This window comes from Cavia porcellus, unplaced genomic scaffold (genome assembly GCF_034190915.1).
Source record: "Cavia porcellus strain 051 isolate PalLab524CR breed Dunkin Hartley unplaced genomic scaffold, mCavPor4.1 scaffold_12, whole genome shotgun sequence".
NCBI lineage: Eukaryota > Metazoa > Chordata > Mammalia > Rodentia > Caviidae > Cavia > Cavia porcellus.
The window spans coordinates 33,181,263-33,190,689 of record NW_026947495.1 but is presented as its reverse complement, the minus strand read 5'-3'; the positions used below and the strand labels follow the sequence as shown (position 1 = coordinate 33,190,689).

General features: G+C 33.5%; 1 protein-coding gene across 2 annotated transcripts in view; it reads right to left on the bottom strand.

Annotated features, from left to right (window-relative positions):
- Nucleotides 1-1,360: 1,360 nt before the first annotated feature.
- Kynu (kynureninase) overlaps nucleotides 1,361-9,427 on the bottom strand; it is a 110,051-nt gene continuing 101,984 nt past the window's right edge. The window contains exons 13-15 of one of the 2 annotated variants that reach the window (XM_003478712.4): nucleotides 4,467-4,697; nucleotides 2,520-2,682; nucleotides 1,361-1,570 (exon numbers count right to left, since the gene is read on the bottom strand). In XM_003478712.4, the coding sequence (XP_003478760.1) occupies nucleotides 2,557-2,682; nucleotides 4,467-4,697 (357 nt within the window). In that variant the 3' untranslated portion in view covers nucleotides 1,361-1,570; nucleotides 2,520-2,556. Of the gene's footprint in view, nucleotides 1,571-2,519; nucleotides 2,683-4,466; nucleotides 4,698-9,427 lie in introns of those variants that run through there. The other variant, XM_063259029.1, reaches the window with a different exon arrangement.

The window sequence follows — 9,427 nt, the reverse complement described above, 5'->3', positions numbered from 1 at the left end:
ACAATAAATCCATTCTAAATTTATTTAGATATATGCTAAATTTATAAGTAAAGATAAAAGAACTCTGCATAACAGATGATCTTTACAAAAGAAGTTGAAATTTAATCTAGCAGATGTCAGGCCCAACTATGTTATAGTAATTAAGGCAAAGGGAAATTGAGAAAAGAAGAAACAAAGTAATCAAAACAAAGTACAGCTAGCCGAAAAAGAGTTTGTATGCCAGGGTGTGTCTGTGTGTGTGTGTGTGTGTGTGTGTGTTTGTGTGTGTTTTACAAGCCTGTAGGGGAAATTAGCATGTTGAATTACATGATATTCAAATGATCTATATGGGAGAATATGAAGTAAATTTATCACTTAACATTGCTCACAAAATTACTTTTAGACTCGTCAAAATTTAAAGATCCGTTATGGGTGTAAGTCAGGGGCATAACACTCTCTTAGCAAGTGAGAAGACCTGGAGTCAATCACTAGTCATGTAAAAAAATTTGTTTAATTTGATTTACAATCTCTGTAAAACATTTGTTTAAGCTTAGAATAATCTATTAAAATAGAATACTATGTAGCAATCAAAATTACACTTACTGGGTGAATCTTACCAAACAGAGTGTTAACAAATACTAGGGAAGAATATGAGCAGGAGCTTTACATTTATACAAAGTTTATAGTTAGGGAAAATCAGCTAATGTATTTGTGAGTACACACATGAGTATAAAACTTAATTAAAGATAATAAATGATTTACACAGAATATAACTCTGGTTATTTCTGGATCTGGATAGGGAAGAATTTCCAGTGTTCTTTTATCTTTGGAGACGAGAACATGGTGCTGATTAAGCTTTGAATGATTTACATATGAATGTTAAACTTTTAATGTGGTTAGCATGAAATAGTTTGGGACATAACAAATAAGCACCCTGAACACTTTTCCTCACTCACCTATCTAATGAACACATTCTATGTCCTAATTCACAGTATCATCCACTCACCTTTCATAGGAGTTATAATTTATAATCATACACTTATTTGGGTGTTTCCACGTTGAGTATCTGTTTCTGTTACTAAGCTGAACACAGAGTAGAGAACTGAAAGCATGTCTATCTAGCTCTCCACTGTGAATTTCAAACCAACTCCTTCTAAGTGAAGCCGTATGTGATTGACTTTTAATACTTACAAGACACTTTCATCTATGAAGATGACTTTCACCATATGACAGAATGGAAAGCTCTGGTAAGGCAATCATGCAATCACTCAGTTAAGTGAGATAACACAAATGGTACAGCCCAATCTGTAGTGAGTTTTTCCATGTATAGGTAATGGATGTGGCAAGTTGTCGGTGTTAGATTTCACACGTGATTTAATGATGGCATCCAAAATAGTTACCTCTTTATTTTGTTTTAATTTAGTGAAGAGCAATATTTATGTTGTAGTCACTCTTTCTTACTAGTTACATGTGCATACATAGAATATCTTGCTAATTCATAAACTCTCACTGTAATATCAACTCTGAACACTGAGGAAATCCAGCAGGGCCGTGTTTCTCACTTTTCATATCGAATTATGGGGCCACAAACCTGGAATAAAGAGGTCAAAAGATGAAACAGGCATTGCCTAATTGTAATCCTCAATTATTAGTATCTTGAAAAGTCTCATTCACTACTAGAGAGACACAGTAATATTATAAATCTTATCAAGGTAACTTTTCCTAGAAAAAAAAAGAGATTATGATAGTATAAAATAAAGGAAAACCCTTCAAAACTGTTGACTACAAACAAGAGTGGGTAGGGAATATCAATGTAGTTTCAAGAATCCTTTCTTGAATGGATACATTAGAGTAATAAATATCAGAATTCAGAGACTTTATGATATTTTTCCTACACATAGTATTTAAAAATCAAATCTGAGATGTTATTTATTCATTGTGAAAGATGGTAATGCAACTAAAAGGCTAATGGTGGCTACAAGAAGTTAATTACTGAAAAGTACACAGGTCACCTTGTAAAGATGCTAAAATGGGATAAAGATGTCTTAGAATTAATTAAATATAGTATATACACTTTCTAGCATTGGTTTCTGATATGAAATACATTTTAGTGTATATTGTGGCTAAAAACATTTGAAAATCAATGATATATAAAATGTATTTTCCCCGGATTAAATAGAACATTATGAAATGATACAATAAAGAAGACTGTTCAACTACAGCTCTTAAAAAATACTTGGAAAATTAGTATTTCCAATATTGACTGAAGAATTCCACATCTATTATGAATCTGTCCATTGAATTACTAATTATACCAACAAAAAACACACCAAAGCCTATGAAATGTGAGAATGAAAACCCAATGGATTTGCTAAACACCAAGAAAGTAGATAGCCATATGCATTCCTTGAGACCACAGACATCTTGGAAAATCAGTATTTTTTTTCTGTAATGCATTTGATATGTTACTGGTTACATCCAATACATTTTGAAATATCTTTTAATAATTAAGATGTTGAATAGTAAAGTTGCTACTATACCTTTATGAAAACTTTAAGTTTTTCTAGCAGATCATTGCTAATTTTTTATTTCTTCAGAATCAAGTATAGAAGTGAGCAGATTCACAAACTTGTAAACATCATGAAAAGAATTGTAGAGAGGAACTGGAGCCACTCGAATGCCATGGGGCTCTCTCTTGTCACACTAAAAAGACAAAAATAAGTTAAGGTCAAAATATTACTAGCATTTTTTTACTTATTGAAAATCTACTTTAAAGATCAACTTTCATAAAGCATTCACACTCACTGCTCTAAACCTTAACATGTAAGTTTTGTGACTTTCTGTAAGATGTGGTATTTCTGCTATTTGATATTGTCTTCTGAATAAAAATTAAAATAATAACGGATTGGAATATGGATATCCTATGCAGTTTGCTGAATTCTACTGTGCAATTACCTTCTTTCAGCTACAAATAGATGAGAGGTCCTCAAATTCGTGACTATGGATTTGTACTAATCCATGGGCTGCCAGGAACCAGGCAAGAGTTGCACTGGCAAGCTACGGAAATCACCTCTCTTTGAATCCTGTCAGACTAGGGGAGCCATTTGATTTTCATAAGAGCAAGAACCCTACTGTGAACTATACAAGCAAGGGATATGGGTGGCCTGCTCCTTTGAAGTCATTCCAAAAGCACATACTCATACTCCACTGTCTGTGGAAAAATTATCTTCCATGAGAGCAATCCATGGTGTCAAAAAGGTTAGAGACTGCTGATAATAGATCTTATTACAGTTTTGTTGAGAGGAAGCTTTGGAGGAGACAAAGACTTTGGACACATTTAAGTAAATTAGAATGTCACAAGGGGGTTTCGGGGAATACAGTCAGCAGTGAGGCTCCTCCCTGGCAAGCACAAGGTCCTGAGTTCTATCCCCAGTCCCCCCGTACCTCCCCAAAGAAGAATGTCACAGGGGTCTAGACAGCTTTAGCACATTACACTTAAATTCTATTTTCTGATCTTTGATTTCACAAATAATGAAGTGAGTATATTTCTGAGGATATTGTGAGATCCTGAATTAAGACCGGATAATTTGTCAAAACCTGAAGGTCACTAGGGCAACTTTAAGAAATACATATTAAAAGATACATGATCTGTGTGGTGCCCCCATTAAGTTCTTCAAAATACATTTTAAACCCAAATTACAGATGAGAAGTTTCAAACCAACAGATCTTCATGAACTTTCCTGGGAATAGTCAGAGTACAAAAGGCTTAGCTTGATTTATAACTCGAATTTTCTAATTTGTTCCTTTGGAATCTGAGGTGACTTTTCCCATAGATTGGAGAGTGACTTAAGTGGAGCTAAATTATATTATCTTTAGAAATATATTACCATATGTTTCCCCTGAAGTTACTCAATTAATAATTTCTTAATTTTCTTCAGAGTTTCATAATGTTATTTACGATTAAGACTTAAAAAATAAAGAAGAAAAATAAAACATTGTTTCCTGTCATGCTACCATTCTAGAGAAATTTGTCCAACTATTGGACTGAAATGACAAAGGGAGGTGGAAGATGTAGTAAAATCAAGCAAATAAACAAGGCTGAATGTTTCTTTTGGTAAATTATGTCCTTTTGTTCTGTATAGAATATAAATGTTTATTGGAGCTTTTATGATTGAAAACTAGTGAGCTGATGAAAAATATTCTCTAATCTATTATGATGAAAGAATTCACTTCTGCCCTAATAGTTATTAAAAGGATTACTAAGTTATGTAAAAATTGTTTCTTATAACCATGATTTGCTCTTGTGAGAACTGACAGGTAGACAAAACTTTAACTTGTGCAGGGTAAATGTGTAATCGATAATTTATCTCAACTAATTGATTAATATGATATAATACATAACAATGAATATACCAAAGAATTCAAACTTTATCGCCAACATGTCACCCACAGAAAAAATTGAGCAGCACCTCAAGCAATATACTTACAACCACTCCTCTTTTATGTAGTTCTTCAAAAACATTTTTTTTGGATCTAGAAAATGCTAGCGTTAACTGACAACCCCGCTCCTCTATGCGGGATGGTGTAATTATGGTCACAGTTGGTCCCTTCGTTTCTGCATTCTTAGTGGTACTGTAAAGCCTGATCATGTATTCCAGGTAACCAGTTAACAAAATAGATTTTCTTCTCAAGGCTTTTATAGTTGCTTGCTTAAATATCTGCAGAGTAAGAAATAATCAGATTAACAGTGTCATATTGATTTACAAAGTAAAAATTAAGTGGAAAATCATACATAAAAAAAAAGAAATGCCTACTTTTGACCTATGCAGTAAACATTTCATTTTAGAAAATTTGTTCTATAAACAGGACATGTTTTTCATGTTTTGCTATTAAATATCAAAGGAAAATTTACATGACAGAAAAGTTATGCAAATATCATTTAAATAACATTTTGAAAAAAATTAAGAATATGTTCTTTCAGACGTTTTAATTGACAGCATAATTACTAAGTGAAACACACCTTAATAAACTCACTTAAATATTATGCAATTTAAACTTTTTCATATAATCATTTTACAAAATTATAACCATCCTCATGTATACTTCTTAGTTCCACAAAAGTACAACATGAGATACATGCGTGTGTATTCATGGAAGGCAGTCTTACCAGTTATCTGCCAATCATTTACTAATTCCTAAACCTCCCCAGAATAGAAGTTAGAAAACAAGCAGCTAAATAATGAAACTATATTTTTTTTCAGACACAGCAGCAAATAATATCCCAAACTATATTTGTTACTGAAGCATTAGGGATTTCTTTTTTCCTGCCTTTTTTTCTTCTTTCATCATTTTTTCCCCGTCAGACACTATCACTGGTGTGAAAATACTGTAATTTGCTGCCTGAAGTGCCTTATATTAAGATGAGTGACAAGGCCACACAAAACTGCTGTTTGAACATCAAGGGTCAGGATAGTCATGCTTTTCTGGCTTATCTCTTAAGGTCAAGTAGAGTTTAAAAATATATCCTTCATGTAAGAGCTGAACAATCCAATAACAGCATGATGTACTGGCATGCCACCTAATGTGCCTTTCTATATCATGAGCAAAAGTATCAAAAACAAGAATAGGGTCATTTGCTGATATCTAGACTTTTAACACATCAATGAAGGCAGTTACTTTTGCAAGTGCACATAGCCTATGTGGGCAGTAATTTGAATAGCACTCAAGCCTCCAGGCATAGATTTTCTGGTACTATATTGAGTGGAGGCTTAGCTAAAGAAAAGGATGGAAGACTGATGGGAAGGAGGGGGTGGTTGTGATGCATTTAAAATACATGTATCTAGAGAAGATAGAAGGAACAGAGAAGACAAAATAGTATCCATTTCTCTTCATGCACACCTTAAGGGATATGTTTGACGCCTCTGAAGGCATCAGCTGCAATCATTGGTTGAAAATCTTGTTTTTAGAAGGCACTGAGTACACAACCGTACCATAGGAGTCAAGTGACCTGAATTGTATGGAATTGGTTGTAGGCATTTTTTTACTTCCTATGTCAAGTAAAATGCAAGTAATCTTGGAATAAAGAGGAATCAAGGGAACTCAGTGAAATTTCAGATCAGTATTCACCCAGAGTCAAGGAGCAGACATAGGCAAGGCATGACCCACAAATAGTTTGACTGGTTGTCTAAGTTACTGAGACAAAATACTTGAAGTTTTATTGAATGAAGAAAGGAAGGTCTATTTATATTTCAGTTTTTTAGGTTTCACTCTATACTCAACTGGCTTCAAGGTAGAGTGATATAGTTTAGGGGCATGGCAGCCACAAGCAGCAAGAGCAAAAAGGTCAAAAGACAAAAAAGCACATCTTCTTCCCTCCCTTGTATTGTATGCCAGCTCTACTCCTGGGCAGGTTGAGCACTCACACCACTCATAACAGAGCTAGACAACAACCAACCACAAATGCTATATTCAGCCGCCTCCATAATTGCATGAGGTTTGGGGGGCCACCTACACACAATCCATAACACTGGGGAAATTTAGAATAAAAAAAAATAAAAGCAATTGTTCCAAGATTCTCTCTGGATTTAAATAATTTTTTAGGAAATTTTAATTTAAAATATTCTGTAAAATATTCTAGTCCCACTCTTGGCCCCATGATACAGAGGCAGGAGAAAGTATAGAGTACAATTGTCCTTAAGTGTTGGTAAGGATTGGTTTCAGGACACTCTATAGATTTCAAAATCTGAAGTGCTCAACTCCCTTATATAAAATGGCACGATATGGCAATATATCCAACCCATAACTTCCCTTTTTGTTATTCTGTGAACCTAGAGACTTGAGCATGCTAAGCAAGTACTCTGCCACTGAGATGTAGTGTTAGTACTCCTTATATGTTTTAAAACATCCTTAGATGACTGTAAATATCTAGTAGAATGTAAGTAATATATAACTAGCTGCTATACTATATTGTTTAGAAAATTAGGATAAAAAAGAGTCACTATGTGCAATATTTTTCATGAATATTTTCAACGTACATTTTGATTTCACAGAGGCAAAACCAATGACCATGGATGGCTGAAGGTATACTTTTCAAAATAGTTCATTAGTTCATAGTTCTTTTGTTGCTTTCATAATTTAATAATTCTTTGGAAAATATTACTTTTAGTTTTTTTTTAAGTTCGGTTGCTTTTGCAGATTACTCTTGATAACTAGACATCACATTTTATGGCAATCTGAATTTTAGTTTACTCTGAAATACTGTTTCTCTTTAATAAAAAAAAACTTTTAAATATAAAAGCATTTTCCACATTATGAGTAAAAAGTAATTTGTGTTCTGAAGATAATTTTAAATTTCTGCATAAGGGGAAAATACATTGTGAAGTTTCACATAAAGTAATAAAAGGATATAATAGGAGTTATGAGGGAAACAGAGCAAATATCCTCTTTTCTCTTTTCCAGAAAGTTGTCTACTTCTAGTATTCAAAAAGAATTTTTTTAATGAGAAAAAAAATAATGTATAGTTTGAAGGCACTCAAATTGTAACATAATTCTTGACAAAGTTTCTGCTGTGTTGGTTATTTTTCTTAATGAGTGAAATGGACATTTTTAGATTTTTTACTTAAATTCTTAAGATGTTTATGTAATGATACTGTAAAGAAGGTATGGAAAAGAAAGGTATCTTTTTGTGTTGCTCTTATGAGTCTTCTGAATTGCCATATATTTGTATTGAATTGTTATACGTTTATTTTGAATCAATTTATTTCACTATGAATTTAAATGTTGAGTAAATCTAAAAATTGTCTGCCTATTGCTGTTTGTAAACAGGATCCTTCAAGATAAAATATTTGTAAATTGCAAAATATAAAACCTGGAAAGGCGAGGGAACTTCTGAACTACTTTGCTATAAAAAATTTCCTTATAAAATGATCGCGAATGGACTCAAAAACAACAATCAATTATTTACTGTCATGTTTATTTTATGCTGTGGAGTGAGGTACTTGCTTCCTCCTTCCTAGTCTGATTCTATTTCCCTTTGTTCACAATATTTTTGAAAAGACTGTATAAATGATTACTTTCCAATGATACAAATAAAAATGTTGAAGCTCAAAATCAAATATTATTTTGATATCAGTCTATCATATGTTAACATGATTTATACAAAGTCATATTAATATCTTTTTAAAACCATTATATTGAGAATCTGAAGTTATGTTCATGTCCAGCTGGTTCTTAAGTATAGACTCTTGGGAAACCAAATGTGCATGAGTTGATTCCCAGCCCATAGGGGAAGATTTGGAATGTGGCTCCCAGGCAGTAAGAGCACTCCCAGTGTCCAATATCACCAGAAGATACACAGGAGGTTCCCACGGGCCTAACTTGGTCACACCCATCTCCAAGCTACTAGCAGTTGCCAGCAGTCAGCTCTGGAAGCCAAAAGTGGGCCAGATGACTCCCGGCACATGGGGGAAGCTTTGGAACATTGCTCAAAACCCAGAAATATAGGAAAATGACAAAACAACAGATCAAAATGCAATCTTAAATGTCCAGCCAAACCCAAGCAAGCCTAGGAAACATGGACACAGAAGAAAATGTGAGCCATACATCTGAAATTCCTGAAAAGATAACAACTGAAGTAAAGAAATAACGCTGGGAAGCTATAAAAGAACTCAGATCAGAAATAACCTCCCAGGTAAAAGAAGAAATGACAAATGTAATGAAAGAAATACTAAATACCTCTGAATAATATATAGCTAAAAAATTAGAGGAACAATGCAAAAAGATGGAAACTCTGAATGAAGAATATAAGAAACAAAGAGAATGCATGAAACAGATTCAAAGAGATATACAGGAAATCAAAAATTCCATCAAAAGTTGGCAAAACTGCCCCAATGAATGCAAAGATAGAATTTCAGACTTCAAAGAGAAGATTGTAGCTAGTGAAGAAGAAAGGAATGATCTTTTAAAAATAGCAAACATTCATGAAACAACAATTCAACAGCTGCAAGATGATGCAAAGAAAAACAATAGAAAATTGGTAGGTATAAATGAAACGGTAGTGATAACACAAATGGTATCAAGAGCTATTTACAGGAACAACAGCTGAAAATTTCTCGAAAATAAGAATGGAAACTGATGCACAGATCAGTGAAGCACATAGAAATCCAAATAACCATAACCAATATAAACTACACCCAGACATATAGTAATCAACATCCCAGAAATCCAATATAAGAACAGAATATTAAAATCTGCTAGAGAGGGGACAGATGACCTATAAAGGAAAGCCTGTCAGAATCACAGCAGACTTCTCAACACAAACAATGAAGTCAAGAAGAGCACTGAGTGAAGTATTTCATATCATAGAGGAAAATGACTTCCAAACAAGACTGATGTACCCTCCAATACTGTCCTTCAACACTGATGGAGAAATAAGATACTTTCACCACAA